Source organism: Haliotis asinina, chromosome 7 (genome assembly GCF_037392515.1).
Source record: "Haliotis asinina isolate JCU_RB_2024 chromosome 7, JCU_Hal_asi_v2, whole genome shotgun sequence".
Lineage (NCBI taxonomy): Eukaryota > Metazoa > Mollusca > Gastropoda > Lepetellida > Haliotidae > Haliotis > Haliotis asinina.
The window spans coordinates 39,168,183-39,194,629 of NC_090286.1; the positions used below are offsets into that span (position 1 = coordinate 39,168,183).

Genomic DNA, 26,447 nt, shown 5'->3' on the forward strand with positions numbered 1-26,447 from the left:
AAAAAGGCATAAGAATCCCCAAAAAACCAATAGGTCTATAATACCTTGCGTCCTTCACTCAAGTAACTAAACTGGCTTGCGTATGATTCGTATGGTTTGTCATGGCGCCCAAACTCTACAACAGCAGTAGCTAATATTAGGCGATACCTATAAATACATAATGCTATTATATAGCAGCAGTCATTGTCCCGAGTTTACTCCAATAGTCACATGACTTCCAAGTTCAGTATTTAGAAATGGCTGCTAACTGTTTGACAATATGACAAGTTCTAATAACTTTTAGTCTGTTGAGATGCATTTATATGTATATATGTAGTTAATTACTATATAAGGATAAGAAACTGTGTAAAAGTACTCAATTCTTTTAACTAGTGGGGGTATACAAAATGCTAGTTATTCCTAAAAAATGCAAGTACTCGTACATAAACAGACATGGGAGAAAATACCCAATTTCTCGAAAAAGTATCTGGAGGGGTGTGTTGCGGGGGTTGCACCCCCCTTTTTCAAAAGGCTGTATCCGCCCGTGCATACACTTGATTTGCATGCATACCATTAAAAAGTAGGGGATACTAGATTTACAAGATTGATAAAATGCAAATGATGGAACAAAAGGGAAACAGATTATGAAGATAAATTGTAAGAATTTATTCCATTCCTTTGAAAGAGTTTCATCTGTATGAATATAGGTGACATTTTCTCATATACATTGGCATTGGCTAGTGGCATCCTCGCAAAATGGATTATCCCCTAATTTCTTTAATGGTATAGTATAGATCTCGCTATGATTATTAGAATTATGAGTTTAGACCAGGCAGTGGATATATATATAAAAGGTTTGGAAATCGTAGTTACATTGTGCATCTGTACAGTACTGTACTTAACCAATATGTAAGGTCGGATGTGTCGGATGTTTAATGTATTCAGCTCTCATTACTGATCATAACTTTCTAAATTCTTTGAAATGCATTTTTAGAAGTTGGAGAGTCGGATAAGGACAAACTTTATTCAGCTAATCCGACGTTCCGATACAGTTTCTTAAGTTTACAAATAAAGTGTTCTGTATAAATCATTTGTATATTACAGCAATATTTCGTTTTTATCCACTATACACAGTCCGAAATTTTATAACACCTATCTGTTAGGTATTAAGCAGGATATGCGATAAAACAGTCCTGTTTGTGACATTCAGGACGTCAGAAAATACTTTTCTTTGTGATGAATTTACTGAACCGAATAGAGTAACTCCCTAGAAATTCCGGCGTGTATGCACTGTAGTTTGAAGTGATGTGAATGAAAGGACGAAGCCACCAAGATATCAGTAAAGCAGGCAACCGTTGCAGCATGGTAAGGGTGTTAACCTATTTATCAGGATTTTTAGAAACGTATGTGTATTAGTATGAGCATATTAAGTTTATAATTTGAGTTCAATACAACGAACTTCGCACGTCCTTTGAGTTGGTGACTCGGTATTTTGAAAAGATGGATCGGAATTCAACCGAAATATGTAACACCTACGAGTTGTTTCTGACATGAAATAGATGTTTTTCGTATAGTTATCCAACCACGGGATTGAAAATTTGTAATGATATAAACTGATGATTAATGTGCCATTTAGTACTAGTTGAAGAACTAGTATTCAGGTAGGCGTTGTGATTTTGCTGAATAATGCTTAACGGGTTAATTTAGCACAAGCGCTGATTGCACGATTTACCTCGACGTGGATGCAGTCATCCTAATGACTTAGCCATCCCATTTCCCATTATTGACTAAGAGTCTCAGTTATTAGATGATGAAAATACCGACCCAGGTCACACGGTTCAAGGTATACATTGTGCAGTTGTGGCAGTCTACAACTAGTCACACTTTAGTCCGCGATAACGCTGGATAAGCACTACTCCCGCTACAAGCTTACGGTGTGCAAGTTGACTGTAGGTATACATGGAATTTAGTTCTCATGAACTGCTGTAAGCGTAATGCTGACATGAGGAAGTCTATCTTGCTGTTGCAGTTGTGAACGGGTAACCTGCAACTGACCTTCGAATCCCGAATCAGAACAAATCCGTTTGTACCATGCACTAAATGGTTCCCATGACAATTGCTGTCATGGCATCGCATTTAACAGACCGATAGGGCATGTGTATTCTTTTAGCACGTAGAGAGAGCACATGTAGCACATGTTTGGATGGCGTACAAATACAAGGGTTGTGACGAAGGTCTAGTAATATATGTTACGTTTAGGGAAGGGGGCGTGTGCGCTTTATCTTATCAGTGCCATACATTAAGATTAACTAATTAACGCAGACTATCTTCGCGCTAAGAGTGCTTCGAAAATCTAGGCCCAGGTATTTGTATGGGCCGTGGGTTCCGCCAACGCAACAAATCTTTAGTGTGCTCTTATCTTTTTTAATATGGGGTGTATTAGCTGTAAAGGAAAGACCCGTGAAGGTCCGGGGTTGGTTGACACATCTCATCGTTTCCCATTTGCGCAGATTGATGTTCATGCTATTTATCTCTTGATTTCTGGTCCAGACTCAGTTATTTACAGACCGCCGCCATATAGCTGGAATATTGCTGAGTGCGGCGTAAAACCCAAATCACTCACTGTAAAGGACAGAAAGTCAAGGTAAGCATTTGTTCCTCCGCTAACATTCGACACATTGTACAGAAAGACTGAAGAGATATACCCGGAACTTTAGGACCAAGAACAGCACTAAAAATTGAAGGGGCAGCTAGTGGGGTAGCCAAGTGGATAAAGCGTTCGCTTATCACGCCGAAGATCCGGGTTCGATTCTCCACTAGGGTACAATGTGTGAAGCCCATTCCTGGTATCCCCGCCGTTATATTGCTGGAATATTGATACAAGCGAGGTAAAACTAAACTCACTCATTCACGCACTCAGTCACTCACTACATTTTTTAAGAAATTTGTCATCGTCGTTTTAGTAAGATTTTAACTATAAGAAAGTAATGAATCAATCACCAACTGTCTTAGCAATCTGTAAAGATCCTTTCAAACACACAAAGTTATCATGGCCTCAGAATCTGAGCTAAAATGATAAGTGCAGTAGCAACATAATAAGCGTATTTTAATGAGGCAAAATGTAAAGCAAATGACCCTTTGAATTTGGTGCTGTGATTTTTTTCTGTCTGTCAGTAATAATGTAATGAACAAATATGCATTTGAAAAACTCAAACCATCGAAACTGTATTATAATCGTCCATGTGTGTAGACTCAAACTCAACTTTCCGTTAACACGCCCGGAAGATGCACAAAGGGACTAATTTCAGACACTAGCCGCCCATAGAAAATGACGCCAATGAAAATGGATAATGACATATCTAAGGATCGTCCAATATTGAGTTTACGCTGGTTTTAGCAGTATTCCAGCAATATCACTCCCGGGGTCGTCCAGTATGGATTGATTCCATATCTGTCGAGCTCTTGTGAAAACTCATTGTATAGTCAGGACGTTAACGTTGTATTTCTTGGTAATCGTGTAGATGAATATTCTATAATAAAGAAATTCATCCATCTTTAAGAGCGGTTGGGTAACGTAGTGGATAAAGCGTTCGTTCATCACGCCGAAGACCCAGGTTCGATGTCTGAGTGGTTACTGGTTACCTGGTTACCTTAGGGACCGTTCATAATTCTCTCTCTCTCTCTCTCTCTCTCACACACACACACACAGACACAGAGCGCCCCCCCTCCCTTCCCCCCACCAGAACGTGTACAAAATTGATGACTCACCATCTCCCCAGAACAAATGGGTGAAAAACTCAAACCTCACCCCCTACCCCTTAAAATCATAACCACCACCACCACCACCCCACAAGCCATAAATTATGAACGGTCCCCCATAGGCTTAAAGGTACATTTTCACAAAGGGTGAATTGATTGACATTCAAAGATACCAAAGTACCGTTACATACGGCCAAGAAGTGTATATTATGCCTTACCCCTCTGTTGGAACAGATGCAACTATGGGTCTGGATTGATCTTTACACCGGAGACGCAGCCGGCATATGTAACCTCAGTGTGTCATGACGCTATGCTGTTCGCAAGACACGCACGTGCAGCACGGATCTTATGCATCGCGTTCCGGAACTCTACACAAGCTGCTTCCAACCATTTGAAAGACGACGCCAAGGAAAGCAACAAGGATACTACAGTAATGACACAAAGTGACCCGTCAACGTATATATTTGAACTAGGTGGACCACTACTTCTGACCGCTCCGCACGGGATTGCGTTATGGAGAGGTGGGTGGGACGGTGTGAAGAAAGAGAAACATATAGATGAAGTCTGGGTATCGGAAATCGTTTTGAAGCTGGCGAAGCGTATGTCGACGGTGTTCGGCGTCCCGGCCAGTTTTATGGTCTGGAATGTTCCACGGACAAGACCATACGATGAAAGAAACTTAGATCCAAACTTCTTACCAAAGGAACTATTTGGTTTGTCCCCATGGCATCAAGCTTTGGAGTCATTTGGGTCTTACGGATGTGACGTCAAACAACCAATCCTTCATGTTGATATTCATGGAAAGCGGGACAGAAAAGGCGACTTGGCGTTAGATGTAGGTATGGGTGGTATGAAAGCACTGTGGAAGGATAAGGAAATTGTAACAAGATTAAGAAAAGGTTATGAACAAAGTTTCACAAATATGTTTGGACCCATGGGAATTGTGAAAAATGGCATGCGTTTTACGGTAGACATGGACCCAGAGATGTCCGGATTTAGGCTAGACCAATCTGTGTTCACTCTGTCAACCCAATCTGCCATGATGGGCATACCGTCAGTGCAACTGGAGATTCCCAAGAGCATGAGGCAAAAACTTAATGAGGACGACGATTTTCTCGCGAAATTTGCTGATTGTATCATGCATGTATATAAGCAAGGGATTTGTCAAGGGGCATTGCCTTCTCGTGATTGGTACACTACTCACTGTCGGACACCTGCCACTGACATAGACACTCTACTAATGGAACTGAAGAAACAACAACAATGAAAACGTCAAATGTGCATGCGGGTTTAAATTTTGGGGACCGTTCATAATTTATGGCTAGTGGGTGATGATTTGTGTGTGTGTGTGTGTGTGCGTGCGTGCGTGTGTGTGCGTGCATGTGTGTGTGTGTGTGTGAGAGAGAGAGAGAGAGAGAGAGGAATGTCAATTTTGTACACATTTTCTGCAGGGGCGGGCTCTGATTTTGTACATGACAAGCAGGGGGATCACTTACTTTGTGCATCATCACCACCACCACCCTCACACACCCCGCACTACCCCAACCCATAAATTATGAACGGTCCTTTAGCATTAGTATTTCTAATACATGTTTAAAGATTTCGAACTACCAGATTTTATTCGGGCCTGATTGAAATATCTTCGTCACTTAAGGGGAGACCATTTCATATCAGCTAACTGGCTCTGTAAAATGTTTCGCTCATGCTAAATGATGATAAATCAGCATATGCAGTAATATATGACTATCCCCCAAAATCCGACAACTTCGAATGATATATAGGTCATAATCTGTATATTTTCATTTTTATTATTACATATATTTTATACATGGTGGGATTCTGTAACGGCATTTCGTTGTGCTGCAGCAGCAGAGTGCAACATCATCGATCACATTAGATGAAATATCGTTTTAAGCGATCTCTTAATAGGGAATCTGGTATTCAGGGGTCCTTCTACGTCATCGATGTGATTTACATATTTATTTGATTATTTCTATGTGGCATTCATTTGTTTACACGAGTGTTTACTAAGTATTTCATGGCATTCTGCTGCGCCTTGACTGACCTCACCTAGATTTGACACGACAAATTATATAATAATTAGTGATATTTGTCAGCCATCTTTTATACATGTCAATACAATTGTGATCTGTTGAATATTGATTTGCACATTTGCATAATGTGTGAGGATAGAAGTAACTATGTATGTTGTTTCGTTTTAATCCTTATTTCACTGCCTACACGTTAATTAAACTTTAAAGGTGCGTGTTGTGTGTAAACTGTGTGTTGTTTCGAATTCAACTTCATCCCAAACGTACAGTTAGTATGGCAGTGTCCTATTAGGAAACGCTCCCTGTCTGAAAGTGAAGTTACTATTTATATCAAGAAAGTACTCCTTTTCCATGATATATTTCGATTAATAAAAAAATGTGGTTGTTGTTAAAATGGTTCTTGGTTTGTTAAGTCTATTCTTTGTTTTGATTCTTTACACGCGTAATATTGTTATTTGCTTCGTTGAACCAACCATACACCCCGTCCCGTCCCTGTTATTGATCCTCAGTAACCCATTGTTGTCGTAAGAGGCGACTAAAGGGATCAGGTGGTCAGACTCGATGACTTGGTTGACTCATCTCATCGTATTCCAATTGCCTAACTCGATGCTGATGTTGTTGATCACTGGATCGACTGGTCCAGACTCGATTATTTACATATCGGCGCCATATAACTTGAATATTGCAGAGTTTGACGTAAAGCTAACCTCGGTGCTATTTACAGGTCAAGTGGATTATTGCTGTGGTCTTATATACACTCTAGAAACATGCTGCAAATTGTTACAAATAGTCTACAAATTCCTAATAAAGCACGTAACTGATCAGTGCTACCATATATCACCTCTTGTCGGCCATTCGCAGTATTTCCCCGTCTCAGTGCTTCTATTCTGGTAAAAGCACAAATAATGGCTGACAGTACAACCGACAGGTTGTTGAATACAGGCATGTGGAAACAAGTTTACCATGTTCAATTACCCGATTCCATTTTCCACATAGGTACAATTCTAAAGCCTTTCATGTATCCATTTATATTTTGAATATTTGCTGACAGCGGTGTAAGGCCTTATTGTATTACCCTCAGTAGTATAACGTATTTTTAACCATACCAGTCCCTATTGAATAATTCATTAACTCAAGTCCACAATGATTTGGCAAGTTAAAGACATTTAGGACTTTTTAGGGTTGTTTTGGGCACCATTTGCATTAAGGGTATTCTGCAGATTCAGAGTTTCAAATAAAGTAACTGTTCCGGGAACCAAATGTCGGTCGATTATGGTACGACTAAGTACATGACGTCCTATCATCGCAGCTGAGCGTTGAGCGACAGAGCGACAGGGCTAGTGCTCTGTCCGGCCCACATCTAGATACTGACATCCCAACCATCTGTGTGCCTTTTTTTGTTGAAATATTAATTAACTACGGTAATATTCCATCTTAATTCCCCCACAGGCATGGAACCACCACTTGCTCCTGGCGTTGTCTCGGGGACACGGTGTCATCTCAACAAAATACGTCACAGTTGTGTTTCCTTTGACAGAACAATAAGACCCATAAGTAGATGGTGATGTAATATATGATATACCTACCTAGGATAATGAGGCTGACAAAAGATAGATTATAGACATGGTATTATGAAGCACGCTTGCGGGTAACACAACACGGACCATGCAACACACCACAACACATGCCGTTTCATACTCTGAATGTTTACGTCGACAATTTTGAAACCTTACAAAATACTTTCATAATGTCATCAAAGAAGTTCGTAATCTCTCGATACGTTAATTGTACCCATGCCGGGTATTTCAATGTTGTCTGCGAACACTCACAACGAGGCTACCCCACTGGGTAGTAGCGTTAGAGTATGGAGTGTATATGGACAGTTATCCAGCCAACATATTTCAAACACAATCACCAACCTTCCGTGCTGTCAACGCTTGTTATGAAACGAAACTTAAAAGCAACAAACTTTAAAGGAATTGATACGTATAAACTGAATGCAGTGCAATACTCCGCTCGTTACTATTCAGGTTTTACACTCAGCGAGGACAAGCATTGACCCTATTTTCCACTGTAGTGTTGCTAATTTATTTAATTTCAGGGTTATCAACTTATCAAAGTTCAGTGTCCTTATCTGATAAACCTTCGGTCAATATCTGACCATGAATTAAGGGACCGAAATATTCGTGATGCATCCAGACTGTCCCTGTCATCTTTAATATGTGTGGATGCATCGAAATAATTCAAACCAGGGAGACCATATACAGTTGTAGATTACCAATGTTCAAAGAAAATAATCACGATTTCTTAATGCCAGTACTGACTATAGACAGATTTCAGGCTTTTGAGGATGTCATCACTGACTTAAACACTTATGTATATTTCCACTCATAAATGTCGTAACAAAGGACTAACGGTTGGTTATGCTATCCGGGTTTGTTGGCGGATGATGTAGAATCCTGGCTGCATAAGTCAATGCTAAAGACGTTAGTCCATGGGTTGTCTGGTCCAGGCCCCGATTTCTCGAAACAAACTTAAGTCTAAGTTTTGACTTAAGTTCAAGTTTTTGTTCAAATTTGAGGAAACGCAGACACATGCATTTTCTAGAATGAACGAATATCACTATCACAAACTCAAACTCAGTAGACAATGTGAGTTTGGAGGACAGATTTCTTCAGTTGTTTGGACTTTTATATTTAAAAAATGCAGTTGAGTTAGAAATTCAGCTGTTTCAAATTATCAAACTCAGTTTGAGATTTGATTAAAAATTTAAGTTTGTTTAAAAAAATCGGGGCCAGGTTTCATTATTTACAGACCGATCAAAGCCATGTAGCTTGAACATTGGTGAGTGCACGCAGCGTAAACAACAAATAAAACAGAACGCAGCTCGTTTTGACGGAGTTCAGAACATAATAATATTGCCTTGCAGACCATTCTATAACATGTTTAAACAAAAAACAACACAATATTAATTGTACTAAAAAATCGTTCATGTATCTGTTAGACGTTAGTTGTCTAATGTGCCTGGGTCGGTATGTGATGTGATGTGCACATTTGTAACCCCACCTGTTTGTACCCAGTGTGCGAACCTGTAGATGTACCCATACAAACCCCACGTTCATCCATAGACCAGTGTATTGCATAATACGAGATTTTTTTACAGTGTTGGTACCAGCTAGTGTAGCTCAATACTGTGCACTGTAATAGCTTACCATACTCAAAATAGATCAAATATGCATGTTGATAACATTTTATCTACTAATGTTCAACTAACAGACACGTGAAGAACTGGGTCTTCGGCATGCATAAAAGGCAACTCTTTGTCGTAAGAGGCGGCTAACGGGAACGGGTGGTCAGGCTCTCTGACTTGATTGACTCATGCCATCGGTTCTCAATTGCGCAGATCGTGACTGGATTGACTGGTCCTGGCTCGATTATTTAAAGACCGGCGCCATGTAACTGGAATATTGCGGAGTGCGGCGTAAAACTAAACTCACCCATTCACTACTCCTGACAGTGCTGATGCCCGAAGGCTCGAAGTAGAGTCAGGCGATAAACGCGTTACACAAACACTCATTTAACGCGGTTAAGTCTCTTTAACACCCAACTCCCTCACTCATTCTCTTAAACTAATTTTTTGACAGTAACAAACCCATAATAACTGAAAAAGTGCCCAGAGATTCAGAACCTGGGGAAACTAGACTTGCTTCATTTAGGGCTTTAGCGCTGCAGGTTGGGCTTGGCAGTAGGGAAAATAATGTGGTTCAGGGACTGTGAGACAAACGTCTCTCTAATCTAATGCCTTCAAAGGTAGTAATGTAAGGGACATAACTGTGTTGTTTCGAGCGCCTTTTCAACGGAAGTAAACAAGGGAACTGAGCCAATATGGCGGGTATAGGGGGAGTGCCCCAAGACACAGAAGTTTCTGGTGTCCCGTCATCAATTAATTCATCGACAGAAAAAAGTAACAGCGACGATGTCGGTTCACAGGAGGACCAAATTACTCCATCAAGCAATAAAACCGAGTCTGCACAGACCCAACGTAAATCCAGCGAATGTTCTTACCCGGAAGAAACTCGTCTTAGCGGATGGCTGGCCAAAGTTGGTGCATTGGGCTTCGTGAAAACTAGCAGACTGTTTTGGTTTGTTTTCGGCGATGACACGTGCAAACTGTACTATTATCGCAACCCCCAAGACTTGCTGCCACTGGGAGAGATTGACATTTCGAATGCTTTCTTTACATTTGACCCAAATGTCACGGATAAGCCCGGTTTATTTGAAATCAGGTACGCAGTCTCAACAACCATATCTTATAAGTTAACAATATATGAACTACTTCTTCATAGATCTATAAGCAATGCATAATAACTAAGAAATAATTCAAGATGTATTTCTGGACTAGTACACTTCATGACATATGGCAGAGTCGTAAAATTACATCAATATTTTAATTAATCTAAGAATGTAATTAAATATTTCCTTGATGCACCTGGCAAGTCACGTGAGGATGATTCTCTTACATTCTTAGAAAACAGGGGAGATGTATTTAGACTGTGATACACAGTTACATGCGGAAGTAATGAAAGTTATTTAAAAGGACAGTAACTTGATGGTTTTGAAGCATTGTTTGTAAACAATAACTGACACCCTTGGCTTACTTAGGTCTGCCCTCCTGTGAGAAATTGGTCTCCTACGGTGACTGCACTCACTGTTGCAGACTCTTCACTTGAAATAGTAACAGATTGGCTTAATGTAAGCCTTTTGGTGTAATTTAGATACAGTTTTGCATAATTTTGTAGATGTATTGCTACAGATGTGTCAGTGAGGTGCATCAAAACGCTGTATGAAAGTAGTGCTTGCATGGCTTGCTCACACACCGTGGCTGGAAAATATGCCGTTGTCAATAGTTTTTTACATTAAAGGTTATTTTCGATGAAAAGTGAACATTTCATGACTTCTTGTTTATCTGAACATGTGGATTCATCCAAAATTATGATTGATGAAAAACATGACTGGACTGTGTCAGATTATGACGATATGACACAGGTACATGGCAGCAGGGAAAACTGGGTAGGAGAGAGGTTTGCTCCCAGTCAACAAGAGACACTGTCATTGCTGCTACTAATAGTTAGAATAAGCATTGTGAAGAAAATAATCCGCTTGTGTTTTGATGCCACAGAAATGAAGAGCCATGGATCATACTAGTCAACAAAAGATATGTGTCATACATTTGCAAGTACTGTGCCACCTTATGAAAAAGACTGGTTACAAATTTTGAAATGTTGTATTTATTAAAGAACTGTCAAATTAGAAAGCCTGAAAAGAATTGGAATCTGTCAGTGGCAGGATTGGTGGCATCATGTGAACATATATGAATTGAATAGTAAATTTATCTGTTAATTTTTCTCAGCTGGAGACATTGTAGAAAAAGGAAAAAAGACTAGGTGAAGTGGCAGGATTGGTGGCATCATGTGAACATATATGAATTGAATAGTAAATTTATCTGTTAATTTTTCTCAGCTGGAGACATTGTAGAAAAAGGAAAAAAGACTAGGTGAATTGCTCAATAGCGAAGACTCACAGCAGGAAGTGACAACTGTCACCTCTGGCATTCAACAACAATGAATTACTTAGGATAAAGATGAATGCGGCTTGCTTCAACAACAGTATGCTTGCTTCTGCCTAGTATTGTGATGTTTGTTGTAAAGAAATTTTAGATATGAAAATATGTTATTGAAAGAGGAATATGGCAGAATATTAGTAATGATAAAGATATGAGAAATTTATTAAATATAATGCAAGAATTTATTAATTAGAACTTGCAAACTCATGTAATTTGCTTGCCAAAAAATCAAACATAATTAAAACACATTTATCACTTATTCATGATATATAAAATGCATTGCTGACTAAAAAAATCCAGAATTATAAACAGAATTATAAGCATATGATGGCAAATCAAAAGTCCAATATTTTGTGCTTGGGTTTACCTCCCTTGAAACGAAGCAGCCGATACCGATCCAAGGCAGAACTGGTTTCCAAACATTTCAGACTATTCATATGCTTAAATCTGTATGTGTGCTTATTACTTCACAAAACACACATAAGTAAAGAATATAACAATATTGTCATATTTTAAGTTTTAAGTTAATTTCCAAGCATATCTAATAAACACTGACTGAAAGTTATTGCGTATTTCAATAATTCTTGTCACCATGATATCTTTAAGTTTATCAGAACTGACAGCTCAAGTACCGTGCTTAAAATAGTAAAGTTTTAGCTGAGAAAAGGGCTTCACACTTTGTACCCATGTGGGGAATTGAACCTGTGTCTTTGGCATGACAAGCAAACACTTTAACCACTAGGCTACCGTTTGTTATGTTCTTAGATATGTATGTAAACAGCTTGGCATTTATTTCAAGTGCTTTTTTCAGGTCTGAAGGTAAGATCCACTACCTGGATGCCCAGGAGCGGCACAAGATGGTGTACTGGCTGCAGGAACTGCAGAGAAAGAGACGAGAGTACAGCCAGAAGCGAACCACCATATCATCAGAGCGGGTTCAGTGGACAGTCAAGGTATAATATACCATGGTTATGACCGCCCAAAGGTCACACTTATGCACACTTGTTGTACACTAATGTACAGTAAATGTTATATTGTTATATTCGTCAGTTCGGCATGTAAACATGTTTGGTATAAACATATTTGCTAAATTTAAAAAATCATAGCAATGAGTGATTACATGTATATATAAAATACCATCTACTAAATGTTACATGTAATAGTTCATTGTTTATTGTAAAGTTAGTAGCTATGTGTAGGGACAAATGATTTTCTAGTAAGTTATTTCATTGGCTGCTTTCTGAAATGTACATCTTATATTATCTCACCTCACACATAAATGTCTTTTGTCTGATTGGCTGACCACTCTTCTATTATTTTCAATGTACCCAGCTTTGAATGCTAAATAACATTTCTGTGTACCCCGCTTGGAATGCTGAACTCATTTGGTACTTTGTGGTAGTAATTCTTTATCTTGAATAACTTTGAATCATGTAAGATGTACAGACATTACTGATGTTTTGCGAATGCAAATCAATGGAAGGGGGTAATTCTACCTCTACTTTTTGTGTTGCCTGCAAAATCTAGCTATGGCTACAAAAGGTTTGTACCCATGGTTGAAACACTTCAAAATTAACTTTGAGGTGTTTGGCAAGAAAAATATGTTGTTCGCTGGTCCCTTTGGGCCCATGGGTTGATGTACCCTTATTGTAGACTTTGAGGGTACATCATTTGATGTTCTTTACCTGTGAACAACGTAAAACATTTCAGTGGCATAATACTCAGCAGTTACTGTGTGTTCCATAATGGTGATATTTTAGTCTACAGAGCTCTCTACTCTTTGTTTTAAGCAAGTGAAAAGGACATTGATTGTTAGATATTTAAATGAACGTACTGTGAAAGGTATGGGCATTTTGTACATAATCAAGATCCTTTCTCTGATTGTATGTTTGCCATGTTTATGTCTTTTGTTAATTTAATCCTTTTGAGATTAATATTTCTTACACTCTATGTGTCAGAGACAATTTTGACCAAACTGCTAGCTCACCTTAAAGATGACATATACTCTAGGGGGTGCAAATACCTAAATCACTCATTGACATTGTTATTAATGAAACCCCGTCATTAAAACTGCTCATTTCTATCTTTAATTACCTTACATCGTGGGTATAGAAATGAGGGTCTGTGCAGAATTCATCTACATTTCAGGGGGTAAATTATTTCGTTTACAGGTTTGTACAAACCTGAAATCGCAGCAGCTGTTTTGAAAAATGAAAGCTATATGTTCTCACAAACTACCATCATTTAGTCTCCTTCTTTGCCTAGTTTCCGAGTTACAACACTTGTTTTTCATAGACGATTCTGTCAAAATCACTTGGTGTCACTAGGTTGTAATCCGTGTAAGGTGGTACAAACCTACACGTTCTTTGTTTTCATTCACTTGATGCTCAGTTAATGAATTTATAACAGGTATAATTAGTGGTAATGCCACTTAGATTACCCAACAAAGGTCCCCATTTGGCGTTTCTTGTGTCTGGATCGAACAAAAGATTAATCGATAACACGCTGATTGATTAATTAGTTTTATGGGGATTTAAATGGGGGATTTGTCAAAAGGTAGTGTTTATGTATGTACATTTACTAATCTATATTGAATACACTCTCTTGTGTCTGTGTCTATGTAAAAACAACACCCTTCTTTCAAAGGATTAACCACCAATACGTTGATTGATTGCTCATTATTGGCTAACTAAATTCCTTCTTTAAAAGAATGACGCACATTATGCAATTAGTTGCCAGGTGTGCTATCTTGGGTGACCAATGAGACTGTACAGCAATGTGAAAAACTAGAAACGATACATCATGTTTTCGTATATTAGACTGTTAAAAGTCACATCACTTGGGAAATCTGCAGATGAATTATATTCATGTATCACTCGTTTTTGTGGATATTCATGGATACATTCTTCGAACAAGGTATTAGCCTGACATTGCTCCTAGAACGTTAATTTGTTTTAATTATAATATTTGCATTTTGTTTTTATTAAGTTGTTGTAGCTTTCAACAGAATCATTGTTTCTGTCGTGAAGTGTAATGATACAGAGGACTTACACTAGGACGTGTGTGTTAATTATGATTCATATACGCAAACTATAAAATGTCTAGATATTACATTCCTGTTATACATTCGCAGATCTCTTCTTTTTATTAAATTTCAAAATGCGCACAAGTACGATTATAAAGTAGTTAGGATTATGAGTGAACGTTTACAAACCAAGTAAATTTAGCAAGTGAAGAAATTTATCGTGCAGTATTTTCACTTTGACCCCAACTGGTAGTAAAATATGTATTTTATTGATGGACAATAGGATTTCACATGACATGGCTTACACCACTTTTTGTAGAATTTCCACTGTTTTTATTTGATGACATCTTGACATGTGTGTGTATTGAAAAAAGCCAAGACTAATGTATCATCTATATTTGTTACTAATACTTTTACACTGCAGCGTGACAAAATGTTAGAAAAACTCAAATATGAAACCTTTGTTCCCCAGAAGAGACTTCAGATCAGTGGCCTGGTAGGTGATGATGTTGATGACGAGGATGGTGGTGGCAGAGTCACCGGGGAGGCTCCTATGGACAACATCCAAGTGGAGCAGAGTTACACAGGGAACAAAATACCTCAGTGGAATCTGAAGAGAGAGATCCGTGATGCTATGATTAGTATCAGGTCCAACTTCAAAATCTCAGGACAGGGAAACAAAGGTCAGTAAATTTACTGATTTATTAGTCTTAAGACTGTTTTCTTAGCAGTGTCCTACTGTGTCACTGAGATGTTTAAATAATCATGTCTGAGCAAATGTTTGATAATATGAGCAAGTTAACAAGCTCTTACTTTTGGTGCTCAGAGCTGATGACTTGGTTGATAAGTGATTAGATGATCCTGACATGGATCTTCATTCACAATATTGCTGGACTGTCCAGCTCCTGTTCGGTTATTTGCAGGCCCCTGTCCTATAGCTATTATGTATGTATGGCTGACAGCAGTGTTTAGAAACAATAATTAATTGTCCATTGTGTCTGCAATAATTTCAGGGGTCTTCTAGAAATAAGCATTACAGCAAATTCTTTCCTAGTTGGCATCAGTGGTTCAAATGTGAGGATTTGGATTGGAATTATAGCCATTTGAGTGTTTCTTGCCATGTCATTAGAGTTTTTGTGAAACGTTGCTTTTAAATCAAACAGTAAATTAATACTTTGATAAACCAATTCAAAATAAACAAACCAACTTTTGCCATCATACAGTCATTCTACAGGTGAGTTGTTTCTCAAAATATGTAACATTACAGACAAACTTACTGCTGTTTCAAAACACATGTTTGTTATAGTTATCAGTGTTAATCGATATGGTGTTTTAATTTGGAATTGTAGATATAACCTGGTAAAATACAACACCAGTGTTATCAGATTTCTGTTCTCAATGCTACCTGTTTTTATGTTTGAGTCATTTAAGCCATAACCCAAGGTTAAAATCCCAATGGTAATAAGTGGCATTATGCTGTGACAGATTTGTGTTGATACATTTCCTCATACCCTCTTACTGTCAATATAAATGTGATTAGTTACTTCCTTTGTTGATGTAAGCACTAAGGGACATTGCTTTCCATTAACGTAATGCCCGCTGTATCAGAAAATGTATTAGTCAAGGTGATGTCAATGATTGGATGGTGAGACTGAAATATCTGTAGACCGCTGGCATAGAGTGGACAAATTTTGGTATCCAAATTTGAACTAGTAATTGAAATACGTAAATGTCTGTTGAGTACCTGCACCCTTAGAATATGTTGCTGCAACACCAGTGTAGTTGGAGATGAGCTGTGAGCTGTGAGCTGTGAGCTGTTGATATTGTGACAGTATAACACAATGTTCCAGAAAGTCAAGGCCCACCATCTACAGATCAAGGATCATTACGTGAAGACTGGACGTTAGTGGAGAGTGAGGCCCCTCCCACAGAAACTCTGTTGTCCCCCAATAGTACCGCAGCCCCCTCCAGATCTTGCCCAGACCTCCAGTCTCCCACGTCCCCAGTCTCCAAGTCGAACCCCCAGGGGAAATTCATGTCCACCTTCAAGAAGCTGGCATCCAAGAGAAGCAACACTGTAACAGAAGGGGTTTATAAGGATCAACGAAATAAGGTTGTCTTCCCTACCTGTGTTCGCTGTAAACATGTAAGTAAACATCTTAAATGTATCACACTCACTGTTCGCAGTAGGAAGAAAAGCCTTGCATTCTTAAAACATAGTCCCTGGCATTTTCCGTGTGTATGCCAGAGCCATGAAGCCTCGTAATAGTTTGAAATGTAGGTGTAGTTTCTTTGATTTTATTAGTTGAATTAACTGAGGGAAATGTTTTATTTTGTTATTTCTGTGAGGAAAGTATGATTTTTGGTTACCTGTTGTGTGTCATGAACCGTTGGTTCACATGTTCACTAGTCATCATAATTTTTTTGAGAAAGGATCATCCAAACTTTCATTCAATAAGCTCCACAGTGTCATAAATAATTTCATTTAGAAGCCATTTTCAACCATGTAAAAGGTAACAAGGACCTAATAACACTCATTCACTCATTCACTCGCTATTTTTTCAGATAAACGAGGACCTTATAACGGCCCGTGATGACCTGCAGGCCACAGAAGAGGAGCTCCAGGCCCACCGTGAGATTGTTAAACTTCTGCAGAAGCAAGTTGATGTACAGAGGACAGAGATAAACACAATGTAGGTGTACTGGGGAAATAATTACACCATGTAGTTGTACAGGGAGAGTAGGTACACCATGCAGGTGTACTTGGGAATAGGTGTATGTGTACTGGGGATGCAGATACACCATGTAGGTGTATTGTTGCAAAGATACGACATGGGGAATAGATACATCATGCTGGTGTGCTAGGTTAATAGGTTAATACAATGCAGGTGTATTGGGAAATAAATACACTGTGTGTGTCTTCTGGGTGAATACATACACCATGTAGGTGTACTGGGGAATAAATACACTATGTAGGTGTACTGGGGAATAAATACACTGTGTAGATCTTCTGTGTGAATAGATACACCACGTAGATGTACAGGGGAATAGATACTCCATGTATGTGTACTGTGAATAGATACACCATGCAGGTGTAAAGGGAAATAAATACACTTTGTAAGTCTTCTGTGTGAATAGATACACCGTGCAGGTGTACTGTTGCAAAGATGCACCATGTAGGTGTACTGGGAATAGATACACCATGCAGGTGTACTGGGGGAATAGGTACACCATGTAGGTGTACTAGGTTAATAGATACACCATGTACTAGGTGGTGTACTAGGAGAATTTTTACACTATGTAGGTGTACTGGGGAATAGATACTCCATGTATGTTACTTGGAATAGATACACCATGTAAGTGTACTGGGGAATATATACAGTGTGTAGGTCTTCTGGGTGAATACATACACCATGGAGGTGTACTGTGGAATAGGTACACCATGGAGGTGTACTGGGGGAATTTATACCCACTGCATTTGTATTAGGGGTATAGTCCCAATACAATATTATTCATGTTTGGGATATTTTTCTGTTGGCCTGTGACTTTCTTTCTGTGTTTTCAAGTGTTTTATTTGTTGTAATAGGAGAGAAGTGGGCTCGAAATCTAGTGAAGACCGGGATGAGATGCTACGTCAGAGAGACAAGCACATTGTGGAGATGAGGCATAGCATGTCCAGTATGGATGAGGAGTGCTCACAACTCAAACAAAATGCAAAGTAAGTCTAACGTCCAGACAGCTTCATTTGCTATTTCCTCGCAGAAATGAGGTTTGATTTGTATGCAAGAACGGCAGAATAATTACTTTCAAGAATGTGTGGTTTACTACATTAACACTGTTTTGGCATGTTATTTTCTACTGTGATATATTTTCTAATAACAATAAACTCACATACAAAGGTACAGAGCGCTGACAGAACAAGACTCATAATCAGGGAAACCACATGAACCCAGAAACAGCTTATCCTGCCAGGGCAAGGCATAGACTAACACTTAATGCCAGGAAATATACCATTTTGATAAAAGCTAATTACTCCATTTGAATTGAAAAAGGAACTCAAGTGAGATGAGTCCTGGGCCTAGAGCTTTCTAAACACTAAGATAATCCTAAGTCCCCATACATAAACAATACCTTATGACAATCATAATGCTGAGAGAGCTTTGAAAATCTAACCTGAGGAGGAGACTATCTTGTTGCTTTTCACATTAGAGAAAGACTTAGGTGGAGGGGAAAATATGGTCAGTTGATTTTGATACAGATTTGGACACTTGTCTTACACCTTTATGAGAGTTATGTCCCTTTGTTTGTTCGTGGCCAGTAGTAAAGTTGAATATCTAGTTTAACATCATTTCATGTATCTATCAGCCATGCTGTATTTGGTTTCTTTTCATTTGTGTTATGTTACCATAGAAACAGAACCCGTGAAGATCCAGGTTAGAACAGATCTTCACAACCAGTGCTTGTCAGAAGAGGCGACTAACTGGAACAGGTGGTCAGGCTTTATGACCTGGTTGAAACGTCATCATATCCCAATGCATAGGTCGATGCTTGTGCTGTTGATCATTGGATTGTCTAGTCCAGACTTAATTATTATGCAGACCTCCGCCATATAGCTGGAATATCGCTGTGATTGGCCTAAAACTGCACTCCCTGATTTTGATTTGTCACTAGCTGTAATAACAGATTTGGGCTGAATCACTGCTGTTTACTGTGCAGAGTTATCGCCCTTTGACTGGAGTGTAGATCAAACTGGTTTTCCCTAATTATGTGTATAATAGGTTTGTCAGCTGCGGAACCATGTTCATAGATTTCATCAAACTGGTAATCCTCTGAGCCCTACCGTAACATAAAGCTGACATGTAGTGATTCGACTGGATTGATGTTGACTGACTGGAATACCCAACATCAAAACTCAGTTTGCATAGTAACTATGTTGATGCATATATCCGTAATGTTGGTACTAGTTGATGTCTTCTGTGTAAACTGCATGACACAGTTCCAGTAAATGTCTGGCTGTTTTCAGGAAAGGCAAGATGGTGAAGTAAGCATTCCCTGTCATGTTGCCCACATTTACCCCTATGGTTGTCATGTGTCATTCTCGTTTGTCATGAATAAGGATGGGATGAAAACAGGGAACTTCAATGAAGAGAATCAGATATTTTGCATCAAACTTCCATGTGCCCAGAGCTGGAACTAATCAGCAGTATAGTTAGGTACATTTAGCTTAGCATATTTTATAACTTTGATTTTTATTAATTAAATTTATTGAACCCATTATTAATATATTTAAATGTTCCCTTATTTTCCCATCTTTATATCATTGATGAGTTACGTATATCATGAATGGATTGCATTTGTCATGAAAGAGTTGTTCATGCATGTGATTAACATGTCACTGAAGAGTCATGTCTATTTCCTCAAACTGAAAGAGTTACATATCTCTACTTTTTGATGAATTCAGAGATGCCAACACATGCTATTTCATCCCGTTCATTATTAAAAAAACAACAACCCAGAATACAAGACTACAATAGCAGTAAAAACATGCAAAATCAAAAGAATACATTAAGGTAAGTTATCTTATAGCATAAGTACCATACACAAAACTTTTCAACTACAGTATATACTAGTAAGTATATATCAAGCTATATGTGGATACTTAAAACTGATTTTGGTGGCTACAAAGTTAATAACAAGCTCTTAGAATATCTATACATTTTTGTTGAATATCAAGACCCTTTGGAAAAGTTAATACCATGTTTGGCACCTAAATACTAAATTTTTGCTTCAGTTTTTTAGGTTAAATTAGTTTTGGCATCTCTCTGAATTGTATCATTATTGAGTTGCATATATCGGAAATGAAATGCACATATGCTTGGATATATCAATGGCCTACACAGAGGTAGGTATTGAGCTCATGGATGGCAGTAAATATTTAGTAGGTAAAAATTCCCACTTTGTAATTAAACTTGTCCTCATTCTTGTTAGTATAGTTATTTGATTGCTTACAGGCACAGCTGGGAGAAAGATGCTTAACTGCTTATGCTCAACATAATCATGAGCCATATAAAGTTACAGTTCAGTGTTAACCATTTGTTGACAACTTCTGCTTTTCTGAAAATATTGACTTTTTAAATATTTACCCATTCTTTTAAAAAATATTATTTTTGATATGTGACTGCCGATTTTGTATTCCTGATTAACTCCTTATGTTATGAATGTGAATGAGTTACATATATCAAACATATGAACATGATATATCATTTGTATGCATGATAATGATTAAATGAGTAGAATGATACGCATTTTCATCGCATGATGGATGTCATGCATGGAGTGCATAATATTTATTTGCATCAGAATGATCAAAAAGATGTTTCGAAATTAAATTATTGTTCTTCCCTTGATGATCTGATTGCTGAATGGCATGTTTTACAGATGCACGTCACTAAGTAAGTAGACATTTTTCAGTGAGAGGTATTGACTTCCCCCTTAGTTTGTGGTATTCGTGTGCAGACACAAGAATTTTGTATCTGTCAAACGTCATTTGTTCTTTTGGTGAATTGTGTGTATTTTATCAATATGTTTATGAGTTCAAAAAGCTACTTCATTTTGTGTTTTGGTTGTTAGCAATTCAGTTGTTTTTAAACTGTAACCTGTTATAACCTGTAATTTACCTCTAGGATTAGATGGTAATTAGCAATATTTTCAAGAAAGCATGCATCATGTTCTCTGGAGTATTTTGAAATCGTCGCTAAATAAGTGAGTATATTTTGATATTTGATTTCAGCTATGAACCAATCATAAATTTTCAGTAAAGCTTTTCAGTGTAGTTAGGTATAGATGTTTTTATGTGATATCAAATATTTTATAATATTTCCTTTCTGTCTGTAGTTTTTGTACTTACAAATAAAATGTGTCTTTATCAGTTTTATTCACTAGTTCATTCAACATGTGCAAATAGATCTGTGAATGCTCTGAGGTAGACTGTTTGGTTGTCAGGACTCCAGTATTGTCATAAGTGTCGATATATGATCTAGCCTGGTGGCATTTGAAGATTTGGTTCCGATTTGTCTTCAGCACCTCAATCTTGTAGTAAGACGGGCTCTGCAATACTACCCCAGTAAACTAGTATATGTTGGTACCATATCCTGTGATATGAATATCACAATGTGGTTCAGATTCTACAATATACAGGGCCATCCAGAACAGAATTAACTCCCTTTGAATTATCAATTTTAGTTTCATATTTGAAAATTTAGAGGAATCAGGAGGCCCAAAATAGACCATATTTTTTCTTATTTGGTATTTTGTTATCATTTTATCATAACGGCCTAAGGCTCTATATTATTTTACTTATCTGTAAACCAGTGGCAGCTATTCACAGTACAGCCATATTTCTGATGTCACACAGATGCAGCTTTTATGAATTTAGGATCTGTGCACTTGGTCAGAAACCTTCCAGTCAATATGTCACAGTATTTATTGCAGTATCTCTTAAATATATTGCAATACGAGAATCAGGGCAATATCCAGCCCTAGTTGTATGAAACTGGATCTGGCCTGAGACTCGAGGACCTGACATCATATCCCAGTTGCACAGATCAGTGCTTGTAAATCAATCAGTGGATTATCTAGTCAAGATTCCATTAGTTACTGACTGCCGTCATATAGCTGAAATATTGCTGCGTGTGACTTAGTCATAACAAAGTTTCCAAACAGTATTTCCAGTACTTCTGAAGTTTTACATATGTTGTTTCGTCTGGCATTGTGTATTTTATATTGTCAGAAGCAGTCCATATTGACATCTATAGTTCCTCAGTGGCAGATGGTGTATCTCCTTGTTCAGTGCCGGGTTAAAAAATCACATTGCCCGACACCCGCATCCTCGATATCTCCAGGGCATATGTTCTGATGAACCTCCACTAAACCCTGGATGCATCTTTGGGTCTGGTCCAATAATTTTACATGGCCACTGGCATTGCCGGCTACCTCGGTTCCTTTTGGTGTCATGGGAATCTGTTTCGGTAGGTGATCCCGCTGGGTTTCGGCACGTAGGCCCGGTCAGTCAGGACAACCCTGCTTTTCGAGATCCATTGTCCTTGTCGATGGGTCCTTCCCGTGTAACTTAGGTGGTGTCTCTCACTATGGAGGGCTCCTTCCTGGAGGAGCGTGGGGAGGAAGCGATGGACGAGGGCGGGGTACTGAAGCAGTCCCTTCCTGCTCGGATCGTCCCTGCACCTAGGTCATGGTTTCATGGCAGTGGAAGTGCTGTTTGACCCCACAGTTGTTTACAAGTGTGTTTATGCCTCGATTGCACTAGGGTCGTTGTTTGGCCATAGTCAGGCATCGGCTCGGCAGTTCAAAGACCTGCTTTATTTACCTAGGTGTTGCATTTGATGTATGGTTCCTTTGAGGAGCATTACCATAATCAGTCCTGCAGAGGCAGCTAGTGGCACAGGAGAACAAGGAGGATGACATTGTCCACACTAGTGTGGCAGCTTACATAGGTGCACTCACACCTGGCACGCACCTTAATGCACTCATGCACAAACCAGATGATGAGTGCAGTAATGGGCCTCCGTAGGCTAAGACTGTCAGTCGCCAGATACTCAATGGCAGCTCACAGGCGCTGCGGTCTCTACTCTTCCAGTTAGGTTCTTCCTTATTTTCGGGGTCTCTGATGGTAGTCAGGGAGGCCGCAGAGGCTGTTTGCCAGTTTAAGGAGTCAAAACCCTTACTCGAGCAACCCTCTTCCTCTTGTGCAGCAGCCTTCCATCCTTGGCTCCAGCAATCCTTTAGCTCTGGTGAAGGATATAGGCTGAAGTGGAATGCTGTACTTCAAGCACGTAAGAACAAGGCCAAGGGGAAGATAAAGGCAAAGCAGCTTCTCAGCAGCCGTTTCCAAGGAAGGGGAAGTCGGCCCGAATGACCTCAAAGACGCATACCTCCATGTCTCAGTACACCTTGACTTCCGGAAATACCTCTGGTTTTCCTTCGATGGGGATTGCTACCAGTTTTGTGTGCTCCCTTTCGGCATCTCCACTGAGGATGCCTTTTTAGGGCAACATCCGTTTTTTAACAGGCGTGGACAGCCTGCATTCGGTTGTCTGGCGGACAAGCCCCCCCAAAGGACATGTCTGTCGTTTTAGAGTGGTTGTTCAGTCCTCCCTTTTATGATATGGCCAACGTGTTGTTACAGCGTTTAAGCTGGAAAACAACCTTTTTATTGGTGGTCACATCTGGCAGATGTGTTGCTAACTAACATGTTATATCATCAGATCTGGAACTTACTGTCTTTCATAAGGATCGGGATAGCATACGCTTACCAGATTCCTACCACTCTTCAGTCGATCATGTGTTCAGTATCACAGTACCGTGATTTCTCTGCTTTTACGCTTCCTGCATTGTGTGGTAAAACTCTTAAAACATATTAAGAGGACAGCATCTCTTTGTAAGGAGAAACAGCTTTTCTGTTTTTACAGTGGCTGCAAGACAGGGCACCCAGCTAATACGTAAGCTTTATCCCAGTGGATTGTATTAGATATCTGTATGTCTTACATACATAAAGGTTTATCCCCCCTACCGAGTGGTTGAAAGCTCATATGGAGCAAGTAGTAGCCACTTTGAAGGTGTATGTGGTTGCTCTGTCCAGTGAGGGGTTCTGCTTAGCAGCTATTTGGAGCCATCATTATCAACCTGACAAACATTCATGTAGGTGTGCTCGGTTTGGTCGGTCGTTTCTCCACAATGGACAGAGTAGCACTGCTGAAGCTGATCAAAGTTTCCATATGACTATCTCTGTTCTCAAATGGGGTAGGGTATCTGTCAATTTCCCCCTTTTATTGGTGGTGGTAGCTGGTGGTGGTTTTTAGTCCAGCTCTGCCTCGGCTCTCAGTGCCTTCCTCTCCTCTCCATTTTCCCCATTTAGTTTGCTAATGCAGGATGGTTAGGGTTTGGTTTCATGCCTATATGTACCCCAAGGAGGACTTCTTCCATTAAAGTATTAAACAAACCTGTAGAAGTTATGAATTCTTTGAAGAAAGTCCTCCTTGGGGTACGGCCACCTGCCTCCACTCATTCTGTCTGATACTCAGCATGACAAGTGAGGTGCAAGGTCGAGAATTGCTCTTGGCTGTGGGGGGGCCTGTAGGACCCTGTAAGAGTGGTCACACAAGAAAAAAAAGGTTGTTTTTTTGTTTTGTAAATAATAATATATATTAATATATAATAAGATATAGTTACAACTGTGGTGGGAATTTTTAGTGGACATAAAAATACCTTTATGTACCCCAAGGAGGACTTTCTTCAAAGAATTCTTAACCTCCACAGGTTTGTATAAATTTTTTGATCTGATCAGTATCTCTGAAAATGTTTTATTCACTGACGATGTTCTGAATTACAGAATTCAGGAGACAGAGCTAAAGACACAACGGGAACAGCTCATCATGTACCAAGACATGCTAGAAGCTAAAGACCAGATCATCATGAAACTCACCAATCAAATATACGAACTGGAAAAAATCAAAGGCCAAAACTCTGTGCCTCCTGAACAAAGTCCAACACTGCCCACAGCTCCTGTGATAGTTCCCAATACCAAAGAATTAGAAACATTAAGGGTAGGGGAATGTTCTTTCATTATTATTTTTGAGCATTATTTACTCTTGATCACAAGTTGTCCAATAAGTTTACATTATTTAAGCCTGAAGAAAAGAGTAAAGCTTTCAAAAAGTTTTATTGTTGATATGTTGGTCCTCTTCACATTTGACCATGAAGATCTGTTTAGAATTGATCTTCAGTAATGCTTGTTTGTCGTTAGAGGTGACTAACTGGATTGGGTGGTCTGACATGGTTAACACATGTCATTGTATCCCAGTTGTGTAGATCGATGTTCATGCTGTTGATCACTGGATTGTTTGGTCCAGACTCAATTCTTTACAGACCCCTGCCAAATAGCTGCAATATTGCTGAGTGCAGCATGAAACAAAACTCACCGTCCACACATTTTTTAATTTGAGACATCACGTGATGTCTGTTGTAATTCCCTATTTTTTCCTTAAAAATCACATGCAATGTCAAATTCAAGTTTGTAAATTCTGATAGCTTTCGGTATACACTTACCAAAACAAATCATCAAAAATGCCAAATCAACCTATAAAATTGAAAAAACATGCAATGAGAAAAAGCTCCTGTAATCAGCGCTGTGTTTATCACAGACTTTAAGCTCATACGATGCACAGCCAAGTGAGCTTAAATATTGGGCTTTCATGTTGTCTCTCATCCTGTGTCCTACCTACACACTATAACAGAAACATCTCATACCTGTTTCCGCCAGTGACACCCAAATTTGTCCAGTATGTTCCATTTAGATTTTTCAAAATGGCCACCACAGCAGCCATCTTTTGCTATTTACAAGGTTTGGGCATTTATGTTTTTCTAGTGTCTATAGAAACAATTCAGACTTAGTCTCAAAATGGAAGGATGGGCTTCATTTCTGGAGCACAACTGGAAAAGCATTTCATTTCATAACAGATCTTGGCAGACATATGAGACAGACCTTGAAGTGGTGCCTTTTGCTGTTTACAGATATATGGCATTTATATTTTCATGATTTCCATGGAAACAATTCAAACTTAGCCAAAAAAACATTAAGTAACTGTCAGATGATTTGTCCTTTCGAATATGTGGGGGCCGGGGAGATATGGCATCTTCTGATGACTCTTGTTAACTGTTAAACTGCTTCCCATCAAGGTGAGCTACAGTGAAGTGACAGACATTTCCTAGAAAAAAATTGAATGTCCTATAATATTCTGAATGTTCTTTTCCTTGAGTAGGATTCTTGCCATGCATATGAGCTACAGAACAAATTCCTAACCAAGGAAATACTAGAGCTCAATCAACTCCGGCAAAATGATGAGGCTCGGGAGAAGATGCTGCTTATGTGAGTACCATTCTAGGACGGAATCGGTCCCAATTACCCACAGCTGTAACCACTTGTATATTTCAAGGC

The 26,447-nt window shown here is 38.9% G+C and overlaps 2 protein-coding genes across 2 annotated transcripts in view; both read left to right on the forward strand.

The window, feature by feature from the left end:
• The first annotated feature begins 3,984 nt into the window (after positions 1–3,984).
• On the forward strand, positions 3,985–5,088 carry LOC137290215 (uncharacterized). The gene has a single exon (XM_067820955.1). It carries the CDS (start codon positions 4,049–4,051, stop codon positions 5,003–5,005), a length of 957 nt encoding a protein of 318 aa, XP_067677056.1. The 5' UTR covers positions 3,985–4,048; the 3' UTR covers positions 5,006–5,088.
• Positions 5,089–9,649: 4,561 nt separating this feature from the next.
• The window catches only part of LOC137290217 (TBC1 domain family member 2B-like), a 37,650-nt gene continuing 20,852 nt past the window's right edge, over positions 9,650–26,447 (forward strand). The window contains exons 1-9 of the mRNA XM_067820959.1: positions 9,650–10,075; positions 12,224–12,365; positions 14,910–15,120; positions 16,288–16,583; positions 17,003–17,130; positions 18,024–18,155; positions 19,461–19,478; positions 24,843–25,056; positions 26,272–26,378. Of these exons, the coding sequence (XP_067677060.1) occupies positions 9,675–10,075; positions 12,224–12,365; positions 14,910–15,120; positions 16,288–16,583; positions 17,003–17,130; positions 18,024–18,155; positions 19,461–19,478; positions 24,843–25,056; positions 26,272–26,378 (1,649 nt within the window). The 5' untranslated portion in view covers positions 9,650–9,674. The remainder of the gene's footprint in view (positions 10,076–12,223; positions 12,366–14,909; positions 15,121–16,287; positions 16,584–17,002; positions 17,131–18,023; positions 18,156–19,460; positions 19,479–24,842; positions 25,057–26,271; positions 26,379–26,447) is intronic.